Source organism: Salvelinus fontinalis, chromosome 26, assembly GCF_029448725.1.
Source record: "Salvelinus fontinalis isolate EN_2023a chromosome 26, ASM2944872v1, whole genome shotgun sequence".
Classification (NCBI taxonomy): domain Eukaryota; kingdom Metazoa; phylum Chordata; class Actinopteri; order Salmoniformes; family Salmonidae; genus Salvelinus; species Salvelinus fontinalis.
In genome coordinates, this window is record NC_074690.1 from 44,084,548 (window position 1) to 44,111,666 (window position 27,119).

At 45.0% G+C, this 27,119-nt stretch overlaps 1 protein-coding gene across 5 annotated transcripts in view; it reads left to right on the forward strand.

Annotated features, from left to right (window-relative positions):
- LOC129824407 (myomegalin-like) overlaps positions 1–27,119 on the forward strand; it is a 75,963-nt gene that overhangs the window by 34,233 nt on the left and 14,611 nt on the right. For 2 of the 5 annotated variants that reach the window (XM_055884023.1, XM_055884026.1), the window contains exons 1-18: positions 6,840–9,334; positions 11,874–12,011; positions 13,071–13,190; positions 13,314–13,406; positions 13,613–13,837; positions 13,952–14,110; positions 14,199–14,300; positions 14,401–14,538; positions 14,656–14,835; positions 15,167–15,361; positions 15,580–15,762; positions 15,844–16,086; positions 16,237–16,343; positions 16,556–16,698; positions 20,886–21,004; positions 21,463–21,644; positions 23,865–24,168; positions 26,853–27,057. In XM_055884023.1, the coding sequence (XP_055739998.1) occupies positions 7,979–9,334; positions 11,874–12,011; positions 13,071–13,190; positions 13,314–13,406; positions 13,613–13,837; positions 13,952–14,110; positions 14,199–14,300; positions 14,401–14,538; positions 14,656–14,835; positions 15,167–15,361; positions 15,580–15,762; positions 15,844–16,086; positions 16,237–16,343; positions 16,556–16,698; positions 20,886–21,004; positions 21,463–21,644; positions 23,865–24,168; positions 26,853–27,057 (4,192 nt within the window). In that variant the 5' untranslated portion in view covers positions 6,840–7,978. Of the gene's footprint in view, positions 1–2,098; positions 2,153–6,839; positions 9,335–11,873; positions 12,012–13,070; positions 13,191–13,313; positions 13,407–13,612; positions 13,838–13,951; positions 14,111–14,198; positions 14,301–14,400; positions 14,539–14,655; positions 14,836–15,166; positions 15,362–15,579; positions 15,763–15,843; positions 16,087–16,236; positions 16,344–16,555; positions 16,699–20,885; positions 21,005–21,462; positions 21,645–23,864; positions 24,169–26,852; positions 27,058–27,119 lie in introns of those variants that run through there. The other 3 variants (XM_055884027.1, XM_055884025.1, XM_055884024.1) reach the window with 3 other exon arrangements.

Consider the following 27,119-nt stretch of genomic DNA (forward strand, 5'->3'; position numbering starts at 1 on the left):
ACATGTATGTTTTGTTCGGTAAAGTTCATATTTATATCCAAAAATCTCAGTTTACATTGGCACGTTATGTTCAGTAGTTCCAAAACATCCAGTGATTTTGCAGAGAGCCACATCAAATTACAGAAATAGTCATCATAAATGTTGATGAAAATACAAGTGTTACACATTGAATTTTAGATCCACTTCTCCTTAATGCAACCGCTGTGTCAGATTTCAATAAAACTTTACGGAAAAAGCAAACCATGCAATAATCTGAGTACGGCGCTAAGACGACAAATCAACCCAAAGAGATATCCGCCATGTTGCAGTCAACATAAGTCAGAAATAGCATTATAAATATTCACTTACCTTTGATGATCTTCATCAGAATGCACTCCCAGGAATTCCAGTTCCACAATTATTGTTTGTTTTGTTCGATAATGTCCATTATTTATGTCCAAATTCCTCCTTGTTGTTCGCGCGTTCAGTACACAATCTAAACTCACGACGCGCGTGCAAGTCCAGTGGAAAGTATGGACGAAAAGTCCAAAAAGTTCCGTTACAGTCTGTAGGAACATGTCAAACGATGTATAGAATCAATCTTTAGGATGTTTTTAACATAAATCTTCAATAATGTTCGAACCCGGAGAATTCCTTTGCCTTCAGAAATGTGATGGAACGCAGCTAACTCTCACATGAACGCGCATGGTCAGCGCATGGTCAGCTCGTGGCACTCTGGGAGAGACCTTACTCAATCTCCTCTCATTCGCCCCCACTTCACAGTAGAAGCATCAAACAAGGTTCTATAGACTGTTGACATCTAGTGGAAGCGCAACATAACCCCATTTCCACTGTATCTTGGATAAGCAAAGAGTTGAAAACTTACAAACCTCAGATTTCCCACTTCCTGGTTGGATTTTTTCTCAGGTTTCTGCCTGCCATATGAGTTCTGTTATACTCACAGACATCATTCAAACAGTTTTAGAAACTTCAGAGTGTTTTCTATCCAAATATACTAATAATCTGCACATCCTAGGATCTGGGCCTGAGTAGCAGGCAGTTTACTCTGGGCATGCTTTTCATCCGGACGTGAAAATACTGCCCCCTACCCCAAAGAAGTTAAAAGATGTGGAACTTTAATCACGCTGCGCCTTGGTCTGTCTCTCATCACTAACGTGACACTTCCTTGAGTTTTAGTGCCCCCAATTTATGGAATAACCTTTCATTTTGATTCCCTGGTGCTACTAGGCCTGTTTACAGCTCTGGTGTTACATGAATTCATTGAGGATTGCAGTTGTTTTGAATGATTGTAATGGTTTATTTGTTGAAATTGTATTATTGTAATTGTACCTTTTGTTGGTCATCTTGGTTTATTTGGAATGTTCCTTTTTCTTGATTCTGAAAATGTTTGTACTCAAGGCACCATTGTGAATGAGACCCTGTTCTCAGTTGGGCGCCCCTGAATAAATAAAAGTACCAAAAAAATATGAATAATAATACAAATAATCACCCATACCCATTCTTCTCCCATACCTCTCCTCCTCTTCCTCATATCTCCCCTGTCCCCATGCACGCGAACACATCTGTCTATTATGTGTAAAAACACCTATAGCTAACACAGCGCAACACACACATAAACACCACGGTCAAAAAGCACATAGCGACCTGCCTATTTGTGTTCAAGCCTACTTCAGTCTACTAAAGGTATTTACCCAATAAAAATATTACTTATTTTTCTAAATCCTTTCAGTGGTCAAAATCGAACATTGTCTTGATTTAGGAGTCGGGACATCCATTTTTCATTGTCAATGGAGTTGTCATAAGACAGAGAAGTAAAACGTAATGCTTTAATCTGGTTCAGAATCATTTAAATCTACTGTAACCCATGCAGATGGTTCTGTTCAATCTGTCTGTTGTGTTGTGTGATGTGTTAAGTTGTGTTGTTGTGGTAGCAGGCAGGGAGGCGTAGTGTTGCATGTGGTGTTGCTACTCTCTGAATGATCTGATCACCACTAAAGCTGTTGTACTTCTTTGGTGAGAATGAGATATCACCATCACTCAAACACAATGCACATACACACACAAGCCTACTTTTCTAACCCAGCTGTTTCTCCTACAGTTCTACCAGGAGGAGCTGGGCAGGGAGAGACTGCGCATTGAGCAGGAGATGCAGGTGAGTGAATCCCGAAGTGAGCACAGAAACACACTTAACATCGCAGCTTTGAGTTCTTTATTAAGATAAATAAAGAGTGTGGACTTTTGAGGTGGTAGGCCTGCACCAGGTCCCACTCTGTTGGTGAGAGCAGGCCCTCTACTGGATAACAAATGCATAGCAGACAGACAGGCACACCAAGTAAGGTAACATTCACTACAGAATATGTAGTCACCATCGAAAGAAAAGTACATGAAAATCAAATAAACCACTAAAGTATTTTTGTTTCTTTGCAGTTGATTGAATTCATTGAAAGAAAAGTAGCCACTGTTAGATGACAACCGCATAAGTTCTCAGTAAAGAGCAGCTGCTAGACCTGAGTAATAAAGCATTCCTAGATCAGTCTGCGTTGATGTCTCTATGGCTGTTAATCCCTGTGTATTGTGTTGGGAGCAGTCGGCCTGAAGGGAGGGTGACCTGGGTTATTTTAGTCTGTGGTAAACAAATGATGTGAAGATGTATTTATGAACAGACCACACACATTTTCCATTCTCATCAGTCGTATTCTGAGAGGAGGGGTTCTCAGGTTACACAGACAGCAGCATAACAGGCTTACGGGTGTGTCGACTGGAGTGGAGCTAGGTCACAGAAAGGGAATAGGTGTTGTGTGGTACTGTGTGTCAAGTGAAAAGAAATCCGACGCTATTTCAAGTGTAAAAAAAGGGTCACGACACCTCACAGGCCTACAACTGAAGTACGGCTGCAGTACAGTGTAGTGTATCCACACTGTACACCTGTCAGTTTGAGCAAGATTGTTTGGTTGATCGTTGTCACTTGTTAGTTTTGCTAATCAACAGTCAACTCTTCTGAGCCATTATCACGTATTAGTCATTATCTATTGCTCGTCATTACAATTCGTTGGTATGAAGCAGTCAAAGCCCCAGTGTGCCTCTAAAGGCATTTTACCTTGTAAATCAGCTTGGCTCTGGGATGCAAATGTGCCTGCCAGGACCGATATCAGCTCAGATTTCACACAGTGACGCTGTCCTACTGCCCAGGGCCACCACCGCTAGCTGGCTGTCACTTAGGCTGAATGGATCATTGTTGCATTTAAAGGGCCAATCGATATCGGGAGGAGGGGTCTTTGCAAGTGGAAAACGAATGAATGAGAGGAACAGGCATAGGCAATGGCATACATTGAACTTTGTATTTATTTGCCACATTAATGACAGCAACTGACCTAAACATCATTATATTCTGGCCTGTAGTTCCGCCTTATAGTGAGGTAGAATTTTTTTTTCACCTGTCTGTCAACGTGTTCTATATATGAACTCAATCATGTGTACACAACTGTATACAAGACAGAAAGGTTGCTTGCCGCGTGTGCACTTGTAAGCATCTGAATCAATCATTTATATATACACTAGATGACTGACTGGGGGGTGCTGTTTTGAAGCCACAGAACCTCCATCTTGGCACTCCCCCACCGTTGTAAAAATCCATGTACTTTGAGTGAGTGTGCGTGCAAGCATGTGTGTTGGTGTGCATTTAAGTGGCTCGTGTTCCAGCGAGGTTGTCAATAGGTCATGCTGACCTTCTGGTGCTAACAATGACACACACACACACAGATATCAAGTCGTGTTGTCTAAGACCGACACTAACACCTAGCTTCTAATTGGTTCCCCAGACACCACGGCTAATGAGATCCATCAAAATGTCAGGCCGTCCAGGAGAGAGAAATGTGGTGAAATAAATGTACTGTGCTGGGCTGTAGGGAAAGGACAGTGGCAGCTGATGCTATTTATGCTAGGACACAAAATCAAATAAATGATCTAATTTGATGTTGTTCTCAAGAAGAGGAGAGAAAAGTACTGTTTTTTTTGTTTGTGATTTGTTGTTTCCAGCTCTCTCTCTTGCTTGCTATGCTTAAAGAGGAGTTTGAAGCAACTCTGATGTAGCGGTGGACTCTACCCGAAGAAGATTTTTCGTACTTAAGCAGTCCTCATTTTAAATCCCAAATCCTCAACAAGCTTAATCAAGGACCCCCAACCACTCTCAAACTATCATTTAAAGCCACTCATAATCAGGCACTAGTGAGGAGCTGAGCTAGGACATAAGGTCAGCTCTGCCCTTCGGGAAAATGGCTGCCTCTTCATACACTCATATAGCAAGGCAATGAAGCCTACGTGGGTTTGAAAATGAAACATAGTTAAGTATGAGCATAATCACAGGTTGTTGTTGTTGTGATGCATATCTTACTCTTGGCTTTATATAACACAGTTGTCCCTTTGGGGATAACAAAATTCATTTTCCAAGGGAGACCTGGGCCTAGTAGTCATCTCTAGCCATGTAAAATTCTGTTTTGAGGCAACATGTTATTTTGAGGACCAAAGCTGATACGTGAAGTCACAGTGTGAGTGCATGACTGTCTGTCTGTACACTATCAGGGATACACGGTCACTGCAGATTCCACTGAGCTTAAAGCACAGCCAAACCATATTTGAAATGGTGTGTACTCACGGTGTAGCCAATGTGCTGTTTTGATGTCACTGGTTTGCCCTTGTCACTAAGTGAGTTTATATGATTGACATGCGGCAGCATCCCTCATGTTGCCGAAAATGCAATCATTCATTTCAATCAAAACATCAAAACCGGTTTACCTTCATTTCAACATCCCTTCATTCACAGCACCCGCTACAATAGCGGTCACCCGTCCACCAGTGCTTGTGCACACTGCACCACAAATGCCTCTCTCTTTGTTCTCTCCTTGTAGCATTTGTAGTCGTAGTAACCAGTTTCATGGCCCCCTTGTCCTACTGTGTCATGGTATTTCCCTCTCTGCTTTACAGCATGGTTCCTCTCTGCCTTATGGCTAGTTGTGATGGATAGCTTTATGTAGTCATCTATATATTGCAGACAGATGCCTGGTTGAAGGCATTGGAGCCTGGTCCTCCTGTGATATACAGTTCTAGAATATAATACAATACAATATCCAATCATTTTTCTTGACCACGTGACTTGATGGCCATGTGCTATATCTAGGGTCCAGATTTGTCCCTGGTCAGGGTATGTGGTCAGTCAGGAAGACTGAGTAGAATAGAAACATATTATCGCAGCACTTAGCAGCATCTGGAGCTATGAGAGCCGTGGCCAGACCATCTGTTCAGATCTGCTCAGTTGTGTAACTAACACTGTTTCCACCCACTACGGTTATATCCCACTCGTACAATTATGTCATACATGGCAGATCTGGACTATATAAATGGGGAGCTTTATTGTTTTCTTTCCATTTTTGATTAATGATCGAGCTAAAGTGACCACCTTCACTATTATGGAAGTATTTTCCTGATATGTTTTGACAAAAGCTAAATCTAGGGTCCAGATGTATCCCCTCTGCTTTGAAATGCATTAAAGGCCTTTACTTGTAAGTCTATTTAGGAGATCTCATTTGCATATAGAAGAGGCTAGAAACACAAGGATGGAAAGGTTATGGAGCCTAGTCTACCCGTTCACTGAAAATTACACTGTAGTCCAAGTCAACTCTCTGGCTGGCTGACTGTGTGTGCCATTATCTTTTTTTTCTGTGCGTATTTTACCCCTTTTCCCCCAATTTCAATCTTGTCTCATCGCTGCAACTTCCCGATGGGCTCGGGAGAGGCGAAGGTCGAGTCATGCATCCTCTGAAACATGACCCGCCAAACTGCGCTCCGAGCGGTTTAAGGCTCTTCATTGCAGTGTTGTGAAGTCGCTACAGCCTGGGGTTTGAGCCCAATAGCGGCTGTGACCGGGAGTCCCATAGGACGGAGCATAATTGGCCCAGCGTCGTCCGGGTTAGGGGAGGGTTTGGCTGGGGGGGCTTTACTGGGCTCATTGGTGCACATTGGTGCTGCTGGTTTCTGGGTCAAGCGAGCGGGTGTTAAAAAGTGCGATTTGGAGGACGCATGACTTGAACTTCAGCTCCCGAGCCCGTTGAGGAGTTGCAGCGATGAGACAAGATCGTAATCACGAAATTGGGAGAAAAGGGGGTAAAAATGAAATACTATTTTTTTTAATAAGAAATTGATATTGCCCCCTTAAAAGCTCAATTATATATATCTTTTTTAACTAGGTAAGTCAGTTAATAACCAATTCCTATTTACAATGATGGCCTACCCCGGCGATAATGGGCCAATTGTGAGCCACCCTATGGGACTCCCAATCACAGCCAGATGTGATTCAGCCTGGATTCAAACCAGGGACTGTAGTGACACCTTTTACACTGAGATGCAGTGCCTTAGACCACTGTGCCACTCGGGAGCCCTAATCTGGTGGTTATTATGACAAAATTTAGAGAAAATAATGTTATTCTTTTTTTAAATATTATTTAAAATATATCTACTGCTTTACATCGTGTAAGAGTTTATGCAAACACTAATGTCACTATATGCTACTAAATGCTCGTAGGCATTTCACCTGCTCAGTGAAGCGAATACAAAGTTTAGTGTAGACTGGACCAAAATAACTAATGGCACCCCGGGTGACATTTTGTAGATTATCAAAATATTTTATTACAACATTGACAAAATTGATCGAATTTTAGCTTTAAATGAACTTCTTATTATATCACAATAAAACCGGTATTATCATGTCATATAGGACTACTTTTCAATATCTTGATATAGACGATTAGATATTTTAGCACCCCTAGCGCGTGAAATGGTGCGCTCCGCCGCTGCAGCCGTTCTTGCCAGTGCTACAACGTTGCCACATCATTATCTACCAAAAGGATTTACTATACCGCTGGGCTGAAGCGCGCCATCTTCACCGTTGATATAATAAATCATGAATTGATTTGCCGCTACCGAAGTAATTGTTTTGGTCTGTCAATTCTCTGCAGTGACGGTGTTTGGTTAAAGGGATACGGCGGTAGCCTACCGGTGATGATCAACCTGATCAAGCGGGAGGCTCCCATGACAGCCAAACCAAGTGATGCAGCGGAACGTACGCGTGTTTTTCTTGTGTTGGGAAACGCGAAATGAGACAACCGGAAGCGAAAGGAGGAAAGGCTCATGTGTATTTAGGGAATATAACACCAGAATGACTTTATATTTCCCTTTCGGATTTAAGTCATTGCATCAGAATTTCCATTACGGAATGCAACAGAATCGGTGACCAAGGATACTGGACGACTTGCTGGCTGCCATCTGCTGCTCAAAGAAGCAATATGCTATTAGAATCCATCCAACGGCTTTACACTTCTATGGAAACAGCAACTCTGGCAGAATATGAAGAGGGAAAAAAGGAATTATATCTAGAGGATTGGATTTTGTGAGCTGCTGTCTGCTTTTCCTTTGCAGGCTACCAGTAACAATATTTTAGTTTCTCCAATGACTCTCTATCTGTTGTTTATATTGAATTTTAGTGGTATTTATTTGTCTGAAACCACATGGCTGCTGTTTGTTTTGCATCTCTTCTGAAGAGAGAGAAACAGATGAGAGGACTGTTCCATGCAATATGCCTATATTCACATCTTAATAAATGATATAGTACACAGATGTGGATGGAGGAGCAGTCATACTGGAGCTAAATAACAGCATCATCTTATTCACCTCCATCAATCAAATGTTATTCATTATTTATACAACACTTAACGGCAACCCGGGACCTCAACCCCACACCAAGGAGCATCAGAGGTGACATCAGTGGAAGAACTCTGGGGAAATGGGAATGCCATTCATTCTTCAGGCAAATGGAAGTTTAATACAAAGCTCCTTGATTATCGTACAAAATGAAGGTGTTTTCGGGCATTAGACTAAGCATTCACCAAGCTCAGGTGAATGACCTCCGTCTTGACTGTGCGTGTGTGGAATGCTGGACATCAGAATGAAGGAGGCGTGTCGTATCTGCGCGAGGGAGCTCTGCGGTAACCAACGGCGATGGATCTTCCACCCCGCCTCCAAACTCAACCTGCAGGTGCTCCTGTCCCACGCCCTGGGGCGAGAGCTGATCCGCGACGGCCGCGGCGAGTTCGCCTGCTCTAAGTGTGCCTTCATACTGGACCGCATGTATAGGTTTGACACGGTGATTGCCCGGGTGGAGGCTCTGTCCATTGAACGGCTGCAGAGGCTGCTCCAGGAGAAACACCGGCTACGGGGCCTCATCGGTGGCCTCTACCGGAAGACCAACAGGGAGGATGGAGGCGGTGGTGGAGGGGCCGTTACTGGGCCTGGGGATACGGGAGGAAGGGTACAGGGGGATGGTATGGTGGACATGTCCGGTCTGACCCATGCTAAGTACTGTGCCCTGCTCCAGGAGGACTTGGTGTACTCTCTGTATGAGTCCTGGGCTGAGGAGGGGTTAGAGTTCGGGGGTCACCATCATCATCATGGGCATCCCCCACAGTGCGCAGGGCCTGCGTCAGAGGTGACGGCTGTGGGGTCACAGCGCTGTGGGACTGTCACGCGTTCACCCAGGAAGTGCCGAGGGTGCACGGTGTGGCGAGTGGCGGACTCAGACTACGAGGCTGTGTGTAAAGTACCCAGGAAGTTGGCACGCAGTATTTCCTGTGACCCATTGACGAGGTATTCGGTCAGCGTGATTGGAGGAGGACGTGCAAGTGGAGGAGGAAGAGGAGGGGAGAAAGATCCAGAGGGGACCCCCTCCTCGCTCACGCTGATCCCTGGGTCCAACCCTACGCCCCGGGCTTCGGACAGCGACCGTACCCTGGTGGGCCGAGCCAGCTCCAGCCCCTCTATAGACTCCCTGGACATAACCGGAGAATCTACCCAGCTGTCTGCAATCCAAGATGGGGACGAGGGGCTAGAGTATCCCCAGGACCCCCTGGATGATCGGTTCTCCGACTCCCTCTCCGAGGAGCACCACCTGGTGACTCCACTGAGGTCAGCCACCCGCCTCTCACTGGCCCTCTGCCTGGTCCAGAACTGTGTGTACCGGCCAGTCAAGAGCCCCAAGGGAAGCAGACTGCCTGTACTCAACAGACAGAGCCCCAGCAGCGGAGGCTCCAGACTGAGCTTCCATGAGCCAGCTTTGGGGTTGCTGTATGGAGGTCTGAATGGGGAGGGGGAGGTTCATGTCCATGTGCCCGACCTGGAGGCCCCTCTGATCAGGCTGGATAGAGGGCTAGATGGGGGTCTGGACCTTGCTGAGATGGAGGAGCTGTGGGAGGATCTGTATCATGAGTGTCCTCCCCCACGCCCCCACCAGGTATAACACTGCAGCTCTCCAGTCAGCTCTGGCCATTGGTTCACCACTGGTCTGTAGTTAGCTGAAATCAAAAGGAGTTTTTAATTTATTTCAATAGGATACCTTATTTTACTACAAACCTTTTTGTGGCATATTTTAATCATCTACAGATATACAAATCTCAGAATATGGAGACTATTCCAGAAGGTTAGTTAGTTATCTGTGAATTCAGCACAGTGCAGTGCTCCCAACCGTGAGAACATTCCGTGATCTCACCACACTCCGGGCTAATTAGCTGGATAATCCAGCTGTCCATCTACATCACGTTAACCCCCCCCCCCCCCCCCCTCCCTCTCCAGAGAGGATGCACAGAGGATGTGCGCTCCGTAGCACTTGAATCAATGTGTGTATATGTGCGGGTTCATCTGTGTCTGTGAGATCATTGTGTGACTCGGGTGTCTACATGCCTAAAATGCACGTCATACAATCCTTCAGATGTGTGTTTTGTTTGTGTGTCTGTGTGTTAAAAGCAGTGAGGGATTCTCATGTAGAGCCCTCGGGCCAGTCAGCCATACTAATGAGTGTGTGTGCGGTCAGAGAGTGGGGCTGTCATGGTTGGCCAACCACAGAGGCACATTATTAACAAACCTAGAATGATATTGTCATCTTCACAGTACAGAGGTACTTGATTTGAGCCAGTTTGCTACAGCAGGAAAAGAATCCTGCAGCAACAGGAAATATGAATTATTATAATTTATGGAAACGTTTGTAGAGGTTAATACATTTTTTCGAAAAGGAAAATGAAGTCTGAAATTTTCCAAACTGGAAATGACTAACTTCAGAAGCCTTTATAAACCTTGAATACAATACATGTTTTGAATTTGTCACAACAGTGTGATCAAATTAAGATCCTCCATCTGTAGAACCTGAGGTACTGTGTATGATCTACCTACAGTAAACCAAACATTAGGAACGCCTTCCTAATTTTGAGTTGCGCCCCCCCCCCCCCCCCCCCCCCCCACCCCCTCTTAATACAAAACGGTGTTTTGTACACTACCCCGTTCAAAGAAACATTTTTTCCCATGCCCATGCCCACACATACACAATCCATGTCTCAATTGTCTCATGGCTTAAAAATCCTTCTTGAACCTGTCTCCTCCCCTACATCTACACTGATTTGAAGTGGCTTTAACAAGTGACATCAATAAGGGATCATAGCTTTCACCTGGATGTCGTACTGTTTTCTATACTCAGTGTATATCCTCCAAATAATCCCTTGCAAATAGCAAGTATTTGCCTTGGGGCTGCTACAGACATCTGATGAGTGGTGAGAACTGCGTTGACAAATCCAGGTTCTCTTTCCATAATCAAGTTGCATCCCGGACTCTTAAAGCTGGATCTCTGTACTTAAAGCTCAGTGTATTACTGCAGAACAAAGAGTAGGCTGTCTCGTGTCATGTTGCCTTGCAGTCTAACCAAGGCCCATGAAATGAAGAGCAAACACGGTATACAGAAGATATGTAAGCATCCTTTTGGAATAAAATGACGGTTCATTGGGTGCTTTGGTACAGTAGCTCTATGCACGCTCAATTACAATCATCTTGACTCTAGCTCCTCTGTGAGCCTCAGTAGATAATAGTCTGTGGCAGAGATTCAGGCAGTGTCTGATTTAGGAGCATTCCTTAATGTGAATGTGATTTCAGCCAGCTCCAGCCCTGTTCACTAAACTAGGTTAGCGCATGGGGGGACGTGGAGTGGAGTGGCACCACTATTGGCCTATTTTCACAGCAGCAATAAGTCTCGGAGGCAGCAAACCCTGATACTACCACGCAATGTCAGACCAGGCTAGTGGATGTCATTATATTATAGCATGTACCACAGGCATATAATTACTAGAATGGACATTCTAATTCAAAGTAATTCTATTTCTATGGCAGGTGCGGCATCTCTCCGTGCTACTCAAATGGCCTGGACTATGGCTATGTAGTATGTTTTTGGCTTGGACTTTTAAGTATCTATAGTCAACTGTAGCTCTTTGGACCTCTACTCTATGTATTACAGTATAAGAAGATTTTACCAGCTCATAATATCAGCCTATGTTCCCATTCTAACAGGGATTTAACGTGTTTATATTACTTACATGAGTGTGTGTTGTGGGATTTCCTCCCGTAGTGTAAACCTATAAATATAGGATGTGAGTGCTGTAAGGGAGATGGTGACACGCTGGTTACGTAAGTCACGTTAGGGGCACCGCAGAGCACTTAACACGCACACGAAAACACAGGGAGCTCTCGAGAGAATATCCGCAGGATGGATCTGCTTTTAACAGCATACAAAGATGGGCGAACAGAACATTTGGTTTGGAAAGTACAGTCACCAACAGCCCAGCTCAGTGCATTGTCCCTTTTCCTGACACAGATGTGTCTCTCAGGTCTGGCTAGAGCGGTTGGATAGCAATACTGTGCCAAACTATTGTCTCTATCTCTCCCATAGTATTCATTTGTGAGCGAAGCGAGATTCGGTAAACGTGGACTGTAATGTGTGTGTGTGTGTGTTCCAGACTCTGATCGAGGAGCAGCAGAGCCAGTTGAACCAGTATGAGTGTGCAGCAGGTCAGTGTGTCAGTGAGCTGCAGAAGGCCCAGCTGCAGGTCCAGTCCCTGCAGGCCAAGAGCCAGGAGAGCGAAGCCAACAACGCGGTACGCCTACAGAGAGACATTTACATTACATTACATTTACATTTAAGTCATTTAGCAGACGCTCTTATCCAGAGCGACTTACAAATTGGTGCATTCACCTTATGATATCCAGTGGAACAACCACTTTACAATAGTGCATCTAACTCTTTTAAGGGGGGGGGGGGGGGTTAGAAGGATTACTTTATCCTATCCTAGGTATTCCTTAAAGAGGTGGGGTTTCAGGTGTCTCCGGAAGGTGGTGATTGACTCCGCTGACCTGGCGTCGTGAGGGAGTTTGTTCCACCATTGGGGTGCCAGAGCAGCGAACAGTTTTGACTGGGCTGAGCGGGAACTGTACTTCCTCAGAGGTAGGGAGGCGAGCAGGCCAGAGGTGGATGAACGCAGTGCCCTTGTTTGGGTGTAGGGCCTGATCAGAGCCTGAAGGTACGGAGGTGCCGTTCCCCTCACAGCTCCGTAGGCAAGCACCATGGTCTTGTAGCGGATGCGAGCTTCAACTGGAAGCCAGTGGAGAGAGCGGAGGAGCGGGGTGACGTGAGAGAACTTGGGAAAGTTGAACACCAGACGGGCTGCGGCGTTCTGGATGAGTTGTAGGGGTTTAATGGCACAGGCAGGGAGCCCAGCCAACAGCGAGTTGCAGTAATCCAGACGGGAGATGACAAGTGCCTGGATTAGGACCTGCGCCGCTTCCTGCGTGAGGCAGGGTCGTACTCTGCGAATGTTGTAGAGCATGAACCTACAGGAACGGGTCACCGCCTTGATGTTAGTTGAGAACGACAGGGTGTTGTCCAGGATCACGCCAAGGTTCTTAGCACTCTGGGAGGAGGACACAATGGAGTTGTCAACCGTGATGGCGAGATCATGTACATTACCCATCTATACATTATACATTATCCATCTATACATTATAGAGACATTACCCATCTATACATCAAACGCATACCATTACAAACAAACACACACACAGACACTTTCTTGTCCCCTTTGTCTCTCTCTCTCTACTTCCTCATCCTCTCTCGCTCTTTCTCTCTATGTTTCCCTCCTTCCTCCCTCCCTCTCCAGAAGTTGCAGGAGAAGCTCATTGAGATGGAGTGTGAACTGCGTTCCATACGCCAGGGAGCTAATTTCCAAGAGCGCACCATCCAATGCCTGACCGATTCTGTCAGTACCAAGGATAACGAGGTATGTGTGGTCTACACTGAGGTTACATTGCTGCCCCAGAACCGTTCTGAGACTCAGCCAGGGGACTACATTTGAGCACACACTCAGTAGTGATTTGCAGAATATTCGCTATGTCCTCTTCAGGCCGAGGAGCTGTACCAGCTAATTGAGGGGCAGAACGCCACACTGTGTAAGCTGAGAGAGATGGCCCACCGCAACCAGATCACACACACTGAGGTGAGACCTCACACACCCCAGACAGGTCCAGACAAGCACTCAGCAGCATACCAGTTAATAAAGGGCCATAATAACCCAACTGTTGATGGATGGGTGGATGGGTGGATGGGTGGGTGGGTGGATGGGTGGGTGGGTGGGTGGAGACGCCCTTTCTTCATGACCAGTCTAACCTCAGTGGTTTTTGATTGTTTGGTCCTCTCTCCCAGGATCCAGAGGGGGGCAGTGAGGGTGCGAGTTTAGCCCAGCTTCAGGGTGAGTTGGTGGGGTTACAGAGCTCTCTGTTCACCCTGGGCCTGGAGCTGGAGGCCAGTCAGAGAGCCCAGAGACAGAGCCAGAGACAGGCCGAGGACCTGAGCAGAGCTAAAGACAGACTCCACTCTGACCTAAAGGAGGCCCTGCAGCACAGAGAGGTCACCGACAAACACAACCAGGTGCGTGTGTGTGTGCTCTGTGTGTGGATGTGTTGGTGTGTGTGTGTGTACAATCTGGACCCCTGTAGCAATGATGTAGGTGGTGTATGTAACCTATCCTCTGTCCCACTGTAGGACCTGCGCAGTGCCCTGGCTCAGTCTGGCTTTGAGCTGCGGGCTAAAGAGGCTCAGCTGGAGGAGAGTAAGGCGGAGAGACGCACAGAAGTTCAGGAGAGAGACAAGAGCATCACCCAGCTCAAACACTCCCTTCGGGACAAGGAGAGGCGGCTACAGGTGAGAGACATAAACCCACACACACACACACACACACATGAACACACACACACACACACACTGACCCTATCTCCCTCACCCTTTGTAGGAGTACTCTGAACTCCCGGAATCAGCAGACAGCTCCGAACCCAGAGATGCTCTGCTGGACAAACTGAGAGAACGCATCAGGGACAGGGACAGAGCATTGGAGGTAAGGACACTTACTCTTACTGGATGGATGGATGGATGGATGGATGGATGGATAGATGGACACTAATAATAATGATTGATTGTTCTCTTTCTCTGTCCAGCGGTCGATAGATGAGAAGTTCAGTGGTCTGGAGGAGAGGGAGGAGCAGGTGAGGAGACTACAGCTGGCCCTTCGAGAGAAGGAGCGAGACCTGGAGAGACTGCGCTGTATACTGTCCAACAACGAGGAGACCATCACGGTACAAACGCACACGCTATAAAGGACGATAACCTCGAGCAACCATGAGGATACACCCACTCTCACACACGGCACATCTATATACATTGACGTGCTTTTACTGTTTGCTTTGTGATAGAGTCTGGACGCGTTGGTGCGGGGTAAGGAGCTGGATGTGGAGCAGGCAGCCGAAGCTCACAGGAACCTGCAGTGGCTCCAGCAGCGGAGTGAGGAGAGAGAGAAGTGCACTCTGAGAGAGAGAGACACGCTCATCAGCCAGCTACAGACTGCCCTGCAGACACGCAGCCAGGAGGCACAGGTAAACACACAAACACATATGCAAAAACATGCGTGCGCTAAACTAGATCAACAGCTCAGATAGGTCACACTAGTAAGGACTGGCTGTACCACCAGTTTGCATTCGGTTTGTTCTTGTAACCAAAGGACACGCGTTTCTCCACTAGTTTCTCTCCATTGTTGACGTTTTTCATTGTTGGCTGATATTAATGACTTGCAGTGCTTTAACAACCTCCAACTAGTCCAATGAGGAAAAACCTGCTCTTATTTCTGACCCCTCCAAAAACGACAGATATACTGACGTGTGTGTGTGTGTGTGTGTGTTTGTTTTGTTTTCTCCTATGTGTGTGTAGGACCTCACGGCAGCCCTCCTGGCTAAGGTCCAGGCAGGCCCCAGTGGGGTGGTGGAGGAGCTGAAGGCTCGCCTCGCGCTGAAGGAGAAACTGTTTCAGGAACTGCTGTCAGACCGCAGCCGCCAGAGCCACGAACACCAAGCACAGGTCCAGGATCTGCTCAGCACTATCAGCACTAAGGACCAGTACATACAGGTACCACACACACACACACACCCTTGATCTAGGACCTGTCTCTGAGAATATGAATGATGAGCTCATGTCAGCTGTACAGTGTACTCAGCCCAACATCACTAAGAAAAATCCAATAGTCTATTATAGAAATGGAAACATTTATGATAGACTGGACGTAACATATAAAGTGACAGTCGATTTCAGAATCTCTCTTTTCTCCCTCCGACTTCCTCTCTCAGGACTGCTCTGATAGGCTCTCTCAAGTGATTGGCGAGCGGACGGGCCAGCTTCAGGAGCTTCGCAGGCAGCTGTCGTCACAGGAACGGGAGATGAGTGAGCTTCGGAAGGAGAGCGAGAAGGAGAGAATGGGAGAGGCAGAGCGATTGCAGGACCTGCTGAAGGAGAAAGAGGCTTTTATCCAGGTGAATTCTGGGACACTGGATGACAACACACACACACACACACACACACACACACTAACTCTCCTACTCCTCCCCACCCAGAGTCTGATGCAGAGCCAGGAGGAGAGCATGGAGCTCTCCACACCAGAGGGGGCAGAAGAGGTACAGGCCATTCGGGAGGAGCTGCAGCTGGTCAGGAAGAAGGAGAAGGAGGCTCAGCTGGAGATTTCAGCCCTGCGTTCAGCTCTAGCTCAGGCCCAGGAGCAGGCCCAGAAGCAGGGGGATAGATTTAAGATCCTGGCCCCAGGAGTAGTAGCCAGGGAGCCCTCCAACACTGACCACCAGGTATCCCTCTCCTCTGAAATTATTTTTTTGTCTACAACATTGCCCTTGTTAATTAAGGTCTGGTGCCTACTGAGTGGAGTGTGTGTTTATAATGTTTCTCTCACTCTCTGTCTCTTCCTCCCCCTTTCCTTTTCCCAACCTCTCTGTCAGAGTGTACTGGAGCAGTTGGTCAGTGAGTACCACAGGCTGAACGATGCTCTGAGGGCAGAGAAGAGGCTATACCAGAGTCTGAGCCACATCCAGGACAGAGGAAACAGGTAGGAGATGGCAACAGAGGCCTTCACTGAGGCCAAGAATAAACACATCTACAAATACACACACCTGGGTGCCTACAAATACACACATTTGTGGACAGTGTAAGCCAGTGTCAGTACACATTGCTGCATGCAGTAGTAGGCTAGTAACAACTGTTAAAACCACAATCAGTGTTTGAGGATGTTTGTGTGTGGTGTCATTGCCCCTCTCTCAGCAGCTCAGAGAAGACCCGGGCCCTTCACACCGAACTGGACTCTGTTCAGGCACTCCGAGGGCAGCTGGAGGAGGTCCTAGCCAGGACCCGGAAGACCGCCCTGGCACTGGAGAGGGCAGCTAAGAGGCAGTCTGACTTTGGAGGTGGGGACGGGCAGGGACTGGCCTCCAGGGCTACCGGGGGCACTGTTACTAATTCTGTAGGATATTCTGTCTAGCCACTGCACCAACGAGTCAGACAAATGCACTGCAGGTAGAAGTTGCCCTTAGGTGCAGATCTAGGATCGGTTTAAATTCACCTAAATCCTAACCTTAACCATTAGTCATCCGAACACTCAATACTGACCTGAGGTCAGTGACTAGGGGCAACTTTGTTCCTCTTTGGATAACACAGACACCACACAATAACCGATGCCTGTTCTAGCCAACAACACGTTTTTAGGGTGGTTTTAATTACTGTATGAAGTGGCAACGTGCAACTCAGATGTTTTATTATTTATTATTATTCATATATTCTGTGAGTGTGTTTTGAATTGTTGTGTTTGTATTGTTTTTACAAACTGCCTGCGTATTGCTTTGCAGTGCGGCTGTTCTGTAATGCTATTTTTGTATTTGTACTGTGTCTCTCGGTGTCAATGTGTCCAGCCTTACGGTAATGTGATGTGTTGTGTAGACAGTCCAGCTCATGCCTTACAGTAAATGTCTTCAAGTCATCCATCTTATTATTTAATAACATCTTTGTGTACATACCATATGCAGGCCCAAGATATTTTAGCTGAAATCAAAAGGATGGCCAAGTAGTTAGTATTCCTCCGCAGATCTCCATTCCACAGGTTTTAAAGATTCTGTAATTTGCTCATAGTTATTCTTAGTCTCGAAGACGATGCATGGACCACTAGGTGAGTAGTCAATAGTGTTTTCTCAACAAAGGAAGAATCCTTATCTTAGTTATTTATTAACCTTGTTATCCCTCTTCGATACCCCACAACCCAAGTATCTTAGATAGCAGGCCTATTTCTTGCATTTATATTGATAGATTTTGTACCAATCACGATGTGATAAAGACATGATAATAAGATTATACCTAGAATCATTCGAGATTCGATTGGTCCAGATTGATTAGGTTTTAAGGATTTGGGGATTAGTGAAGGAATTTTCAATTAAGATTTGGGGTACATTTTTTTGTACTTTGAAATGGAAAGTAAATAAAATATTTCCTGTTTTTTTTTTGTTGAAAGGATTTTTTTCTTTGAATTGGGGACTGGATTCCTTCTCCCTTTTTGCCCCCTTATCCAATACAACAAACCCTCCCTTCACCCCCAACTAGTAGAGAACAGATAACGGGTGTTCTGTCTATCCCTGAGGTGAAAGAAAGGGGTGATCATGTGCTTTTCTCATCCCTGTCTGAAGAGTCGCCTCTGTCTCTACATTCTGTCTCCATAGTCTCTGTGCTTAAAACACACTCTTAAACATTACCGCCCACAAACACTTGCATACACACAAACACACGCATGCACTCACACGCTCACACATATTCTAAGAAAATCCTATAAAACACGTTTTCTTTCACAGAAGAAAGAGATCTCTCATGTTTTTAGGGAGTTACACTACCATCTCTGTCGTTGACCTATGACTTCTCTGCCACGTGCATGGCAATCCCAGCATGTTGTTTGCATGGCTAGTTTACTGTGATGTGGATTGACAACGTTGACACAGGTAAGTCACTATTAGGTATGAGAAAACATAATCAGTATAGTATATTATGTGAAATAGTCCTTCTGCCTCACACTAGTAATGATTTCCATTCATTATATCTAACAGGATAGATTATATAAGGTATATACAGATAGCACTGGAGGTTGGTGGCACCTTAATTGGGGAGGACGGGCTCCTGGTAATGGCTCGAGCGGAATTAGTGGACGGTGTCAAATACATCAAACATGGTTTCCAGGTATTTGATGCCATTCCATTAGCTCTGTTCTGGCCATTATTATGAGCCATTTTCCCCTTAGCAGCCTCCTGTGAACGGTCTGGATCTGTGTGTTTCATATGTGTCTCACCGTCACCACCAGAGGCTCTGGTAAGGACTGGACACGGAGATGTGAAAATGATTAGTTCATATGGTTTATATGTCATGATTTAACTGTAATATCATGTAATTATATAGCATTCAACAATAATTACATGAATATACCATTTCATAACGCGTTCAGAGAGATGCTTCTATTGTACATACAGGTAACCACCAAAATAAATCAAACGCAAGTAAATGAGGGATGCAAAGTATTTTGAAAGCAGGTGCTTCCACACAGGTGTGGTTCCTGAGTTAATTAGGCAATGAACTTCCCATCATGCTTAGGGTCATTTATAAAAATGCCCAGTTGCCCTTTATTTTGCTACCATGGCTAGAAGAAGAGCTCTCAGTGACATTGAAAGAGGGGTCTCAAAGGAACATAGGGGGTTTAAAGGGTGTAGGTGTGTGTCTGTCTCAGTCACCAGATCTCAGCCCAATTAAACACTTACGGGAGATTCTGGCACGGCACCTAAGACCGCGTTCACCACCAGCATCAACAAACCACCAAATGACAGAATTTCTTGTGGAAGAATGGTGTCGCATCATTTCCAATAGAGTTCCAGACACTTGTAGAATCTATGCCAAGGCGCATTGAAGCGGTTCTGGTGGCTCGTGGTGTCCCAACGCCCTACTAAGACACTTTATGTTGGCGTTTCCTTTATTTTGGCAGTTACGTGTATGGACTCCTTCAGACAAATAGCTCTGTCATAGTGTAAGACACACCAGCTGTCTAAAATGTGCTACTGTTCTGTAGGCTGAATAATACACAATGCCAAGTGTTATAAGTGAGTTATAGGCAGTTCACCAAGAATAATCTCTCCCATAAGACTCTTCCATAGAAGATTTCATTATCTTCGGTCTAAACGGAGGCAGAGGTGCGTAGTTATGCGAAGAATGCACACAGTAGGGTCATTCCACAAAATGGGTGCATTTTGCGTCCCTTTGATATTTTAAGTAGGAATTGTGCACCAATATTGAAAATTTGAAAGCCGTTTAATATTAAATAGAGACCAAATAGAGAATTAAATAAATCCGATTTTTTATTTAAACAAAGACTTGCTTAAGTGCCAAAATTCAGCATTTTGACATGTTCCTCCGTCAACCCTGTCACCTCTAGGAAGATTTACCCCACTTAACCCCCACATGTCTCCATGTTCCTCCGTCAACCCTGTCACCTCTTGGAAGATTTTAACCCCCACATGTCTCCATGTTCTTCCGTCAACCCTGTCACCTCTAGGAAGATTTTAACCCACTTAACCCCCACATGTCTCCATGTTCCTCCGTCAACCCTGTCACCTCTAGGAAGATTTTAACCCACTTAACCCCCACATGTCTCCATGTTTCTCCGTCAACCCTGTCACCTCTAGGAAGATTTTAACCCACTTAACCCCCACATGTCTCCATGTTCCTCCGTCAACCCTGTCACCTCTAGGAAGATCTTAACCCACTTAACCCCCACATGTCTCCATGTTCCTCCGTCCACCCTGTCACCTCTAGGAAGATCTTAACCCACTTAACCCCCACATGTCTCCATGTTCCTCCGTCAACCCTGTCACCTCTAGGAAGATTTTAACCCACTTAACCCCCAAATGTCTCCATGTTTCACCATCATTGTCAACCCCCTGGTTCTTTTTTTGCTTTGACAAAGTCATTTCTGGGAGATTATTATTTATTCCCTGTGATTAGGGATTAATGTATGTCTGTCCCTCACTTTAAGTCATTGAATTGTCATTTTAATATGGTGAAACTACAACAACATAAAATAAGCATTGAACATCTAATTGTCAAATCATAGTGTAAAAGCATGAACATGCATTCTATGACAGAATGTTAAAAATAGATCTTTGTGGTTGTTATTACTTCATGCCTCATAGCGCCACAGAGAGGGAGAGTGTGTGTGTGTGTGTGTGTGTGTGTGTGTGTGTGTGTGTATGTGTGTGTCCATATCCCCAGCACAGAGTGAACACACACACACACACACACTACAGGGTTGGGCAGAAGACAGAGGGGCTGTCCTATCCATGGCTGGGCTGGGCTCAATGTGTATGTTTGCTGTCTACTCCTGACATAACATTTGATTCTGACCAGGGAAAGAGAGAGAGGGAAAGAAAGAGGGAGGAAGAAAGATAGAGGGAGAGTGGTAGAGTGTGATATAGACAAACTTGGTAGGGGAGAGGTTGAGAGACAAAGGGAGGCGGAGAGAGAAAAGACGGACGAGGAAGTGTCTGATCTGATCGGTTGGCTGTTGTGTTTTCAGAGCTCAGCACGGAGGAAGAGGAGGAGGGAGATGATGAACAGGGCAGCACTGATGAGTTCTCAGACAGTATCGAAGACGATGAGGATAAACTGACTGCCAAAAGCCTGGCCTCCACTAAGGTACATGTGACTTTTTACTTTTAAATCTTAAATTGTACACTACCCTTGTGTCCCTCATCGTAGTCTCTCAGACAGACTGGTTGCCTCTCATCGTAGTCTCTCAGACAGACTGGTTGCCTCTCGTCCTAGTCTCTCTAGACAGACTGGTTGCCTCTCACAATGTACCAATGTTCCAGTATCAATGTTCCAATGTTGTTGCCTTAGGTATGGGATTTCCAACATTTATCTCATCCCCTTGTACTTTAGAGCTTAATGTTGACAATCTTCCAGCCTGGTTGCCAGACTGTTTCTGTATTCAACAACGCTGCATTGTTCCCTTGCCAAATAAGACAATAACAAAGCGATTAGCTTAAGCAGACGCAGACCAGTACCCAGACTAACAAGTCCTTTTTCATGTTATGAAACTGTCATTCTGTTACCCCTCTCTCTAACTCTCTTTTCGTCTCTTTCTTGACCAGAACTCTGGAATGGCCTGTGGGCAGGGGGTGCTGTCTGGAGGACCGGTGAGTGGAGCACTGTCCCAGGGGGCCATGGGGCAGGTGAAGCAGCTGGCTGAACAGAAGAGGGCAATAGAAGAAGAACTGGAAGAGATGAGAACACAGCTGGAGACCACCGGCTACTCCTCCCTAGCCCAGATGAGGTATGTGCATACACAGTACCCACTCACCTAATATTAGAACACATTAAATGGTCTATGCCAGTGTTACCCACTATTTATTTGCAAGGGGGCCACTTTGGGTTGAGTCAATCATTCAGAGAGCCGCACAGATCTTTAATTTATTCTACTTTTTCTTCCAATATTATCAATTGAGAGCAAATTCAGAGCAATAGAGCACACACAATTGAGTTGATGTACAGCACATCACAAATATACATACACACATCAAATAGGCTACATCACATGTATACGACCCATATTAAGGGTTACCTCAGTAGTTGGATGAGCGAAAATGTCTCTTCTGCTCCTTCACTGAATTAATTCTAAATGTACAGTTGAAGTCGGACGTTTACATACACCTTAGCCAAATACATTTAAACTCCGTTTTTGACATTACATCCGAATAAAAGTTCCCTGTCTTAGGTCAGTTAGGATCACCACTTTATGTTAAGAATGTGAAATGTCAGAATAATAGTAGAGAGAATTATTTATTTCTGCTTTTATTTCTTTCATCACATTCCCAGTGCGTCAGAAGTTTACATACACTCAATTAGTATTTGGCAGCATTGCCTTTAAATTGTTTAACTTGGGTCAAACGTTTCGGGTAGCCTTCCACAAGCTTCCCACAATAAGTTGGATGAATTTTGGCCCATTCCTCCTGACAGAACAGGTGTAACTGAGTCAGGTTTGAAGGACTCCTTGCTCGCACACGCTTTTTCAGTTCTGCCCACAAATTTTCTATAGGATTGAGGTCAGGGCTTTGTGATGGCCAATCCAATACCTTGACTTTGTTGTCCTTAAGTCATTTTCCACAACTTTGGAAGTATGCTTGGGGTCATTGTCCATTTGGAAGACCCATTTGTGACCAAGCTTTAACTTCCTGACTGATGTCTGAGATGTTTCTTCAATAAATCGACATAATTTTACTTCCTCGTGATGCCATCTATTTTGTGAAATGCACCAGGCCCTCCTGCAAAAAAGCACCCCCCACAACATGATGCTGCCACTCCCGTGCTTCACGGTTGGGATGGTGTTTCTCGCGAGTATCCAGTCAATCTCATATGTTGCCTCTGTCGTTTTCTCTGCAACAGTGCTAGATCTGTCAATCATTTTTGTTGTCATCATTTAGCTGTCCTTTGAGTTGCGCTATTTTGTTGTTGCTGAGGTTGCTTTGTGGCGGATATTTTTTGTCAAAGTGGGCATGGTGTGACTGGAAATATCTCTCTACATTTTCTTGTTTAAAACAATTGACTGCCTTCTGGCAAATAGGACAAAGTGAGCTAGTCCCATTATGCAGTACAAAAAAAATACTTGTTTGTCCATTTCTCTTGGAACTTTCTGTGTTCTTCTTGAATCGACCGTATCCGTCTCTTAGCCACCGGAGCCACGTTAGCAACATTAGCTAGCCGCATTTCACCGCCGCCATCTTCCTGATTTTCCGGTGGTTGTTCGTTCATAGCTGTCACGTTGCTCTCCAGCTCCCCCCCCCTCATTTTCATTGTCAATAGATTTATGTTTCTTCTTTACAATAATGCGATCCATGTCGCCCAAACTGCAAAATTAGCTAGTAGAAAACTGATGTGCCGGTCGCTGTAGCTGAGCAGTTGCGTTCTATTTCGGCAAACGTTCTATTTTGGCCTTTCTGTTCAACAGCTGCGCTATAATGCCACCTATTTGTTGTCAAGGGAACAATATATAGATTCAATGAGGTGTTCAGGCCTGCATTAAACACTTTGAATTGAAATTGTATCATTGTTATGTATTATGAATGGGAAATAGGAACATCACCGCGAGCCGCAAATTAAAGGCATGCTGGCCGCACAATCAGTACCACTGGTCTATACTGTAGCCCTAGCCCAGATCATGTCCAACATCTACCTACTACAAGCACTGTCAAAGGCGCACAGTCTGATTGTCATTGCGTTAGTTGTCGTGAATTAATGAATGAATCACATGTATTTTTGACGGCCCATCCCTTACGGGATTAATTGACACATAAACAAACATTACATGATACAACATTGCAATGATTCACAGTGATAATTCGTCCGGTGCTCTGTGCAGTGCTCACCGCATATAAAGAATGACCAATATCAATACATAATAGTGGATAAGGTTATCCAAGCAATTACAGTAACCCTTAAGCAGTGTAGTTGTTGTTATTCATACTGAATCCCATGGTTTACTTTCCGTCTCCTGCAGGAGTACACTGCTGAGGCTGCAGCAAGAGAACGAGGCCCTAAAAGAGAACCAAGGGGGGGTAGAAGGTCTAGGAGAGCTGGAAGATCCAACAGACGCGTGCCAAGGATGGGAACAGAAAGAGGATCAGGAGATGGAAGAGGAGGAAGAGGTACTACCAGCAGTGGGACCCACCCAGAGCAAGTGTGGGCCCCCAGCAGTAAGGATGAGAGAGGGAATGGGGAAGAGACAGTGTACCAGACCTCACTCCTTAGACCTGGGAACTCTCCTGTCCCACCGTCAGCCAGACCACACAGAGAAGGTAAAGGTACAATCCTCTACCCAAAACCAGTGCTTGCCGGAATAGTGTTAACATCTCACGCTCTGTATAATTCAAAATGTTAATCTCTCTCTGTCTATCTCATTCTCTCTCTCTCTCTCTCTCTGTGTCTACTTCCTTCCCCCTCTCCTCATATCTCTGTGTTGGTGTAGCTATAGCAGTCTATGTAGGGCTGTTTTCTTAGCCTGGAGATAGTTTATATAAGCAGCACTGGCTCTGGGCAGGCAACTGCTGCTCCTTTTTTCAGGCGAGAGGAAAGGAGTGTTCTGTGTTTCTGCATGCACTTTATGAAATAGGACACAGGACATACAGTCGAAGTCGGACGTTTACATACACCTTAGGCAAATACATTTCAACTCAGTTTTTCACAATTCCTGACATTTAATCTGAGTAAGAATTCCATGTTTTAGGTCAGTTAGGATCACCACTTTATTTTAAGAATGTGAAATGTCAGAATAATAGTAGAGAGAATGATTTATTTCAGCTTTCATTTCTTTCATCACATTCCCAGTGGGTCAGAAGTTTACATACACTCAATTAGTATTTGGCAGTATTTGGCAGCATTGCCTTTAAATTGTTTAACTTGGGTCAAACGTTTTGGGTAGCCTTCCACAAGCTTCCCACAATAAGTTGGGTGAATTTTGGCCCATTGCTCCTGACAGAGCAGGTGTAACTGAGTCAGGTTTGTAGGCCTCCTTGCTCGCACACACTTTTTCAGTTCTGCCCACAAATTTTCTACATGATTGAGGTCAGGGCTTTGTGATGGCAACTCCAATACCTTGACTTTGTTGTCCTTAAGCCATTTTGCCAAAACTTTGGAAGTATGTGTGGGGTCATTGTCCATTTGGAAGACCCATTTGCAACCAAGCTTTAACTTTCTGACTGATGTCTTGAGATGTTGCTTCAATATATCCACATAATTTTACCTCCTCATGATGCCATCTATTTTGTGAAGTGCATCAGTCCATCCTGCAGCAAATCACCCGCACAACATGATGCTGCCAACCCCGTTCTTCACGGTTGGGATGGTGTTCTTCGGCTTGCAAGCGTCTCCCTGTTTCCTCCAAACATTATGGCCATTATGGCCAAACAGTTATTTTTTGTTTCATCAGACCAGAGGACATTTCTCCAAAAAGTACAATCTTATTCCCCATGTGCAGTTGCAAACCGTAGTCTGGCTTTTATTATGGCGTTTTTTGAGCAGTGGCTTCTTCCTTGCTGAGCGGCCTTTCACGTTGTGTCGATATAGGACTCGTTTTACTGTGGAAATAGATACTTTGGTACCCGTTTCCTCATGCATCTTCACAAGGTCCTTTGCAGTTGTTCTGGGATTGATTTGCACTTTTCTCACCAAAGTACGTTCATCTCTAGGAGACAGAACGCGTCTCCTTCCTGAGCGGTATGACGGCTGCTTGGTCCCATGGTGTTTATACTTGCATACTATTGTTTGTACAGATGAACGTGGTACCTTCAGGCGTTTGAAATTGCTCCCAAAGATGAACCAGACTTGTGGAGGTCAACAATTTGTTTTCTGAGGTCTTGGCTGATTTCATTTGTTTTTCCCATGATGTCAAGCAGAGAGGCACTGAGTTTGAAGGCCTTGAAATACATCCACAGGTACACCTCCAATTGACTCAAATTATGTCAATTAGCCTATCAGAGGCTTCTAAAGCCATGACATAATTTTCTGGAATTTTCCAAGCTGTTTAAAGGCACAGTCAACTTAGTGTATGTAAACTTCTGACCCACTGGAATTGTGATACAGTGAATTATAAGTGAAATAATCTGTCTGTAAACAATTGTTGGAAAAATTACTTGTGTCATACACAAAGTAGATGTCCTAACCGACTTGCCAAAACTATAGTTTGTTAACAAGAAATGTGTGGAGTGGTTGAAAGTTTTAATGACTCCAGCCTAAGTGTATGTAAACTTCCGACTTCAACTGTATTAAGGATTTTTCAATCTGCTATACATGTGAATGATTTGTTTCCATAATGAATACAAATGTTTCTGACGTCTTTTTTCTGCTACCATTATATTTATTTTAGCTATAGATAACAACATTTTCACCATTATGGTTTAAGGTCAACCATTATGGTTTAAGCTCAACCATTATGGTTTAAGCTCAACCATTATGGTTTAAGGTCAACCATTATGGTTTAAGCTCAACCATTATGGTTTCAGGTCAACCATTATGGTTTAAGCTCAACCGTTATGGTTTAAGGTCAACCGTTATGGTTTAAGCTTGTTAGGTTACTCATGTAAAAGTGAATCAGCAGGCATTTTTCTTCTTTTTTTGTAACTCATGCTGCATTCATAACCAAGTGGGAAGGTGTAAATTACCAGTTGTGAAGTCGTAAATACCAGTTGGATGCGTTCAAATGCTTTGAACTCGTTTAGAAAATGCTAATTGGCTAATGGCCAACAAGCTGAATCAATTATAAACTAAAAGTACAGCTATCATGTTTGTAATTAAATGTTCAAAAATCATATTAATATATTGCTTTTTATAAATAATGTTTCGTTGTTACTGCCTGTTATCAAGGTATTTCTTTAGTAGGTGACGTCAGAGGCCAGCGTGTGGGAGAAGTCGGAACTCAAGGGTTATAGACGAGTTTCCCACTAGTTGGAGGGGCATTCAAGTGGATTTTGCCTTGTCTTGATTCCTATAGGAGGCGGGGTCTGATGATGTCACTGGTGATGCGGGCGGGTTCTGGCAGCATGTGGAGACGGGTCTCCGTGAGCATGTGGTTCGCCTGCGTTCTGATTTGGCGCTGAGCAGACAGGAGAGCAGAGAGCTGCAGGAGAGACTCATGGTGTCTGAGGCCACGGTCCACGCACAGGCTGAACAACTCAAGGACTACAGGGAACTGCTGAGTGAGTCACCATACACCTACGCAGAAAACATACATGCATACCACAGGGTGCTGCTACGGAGA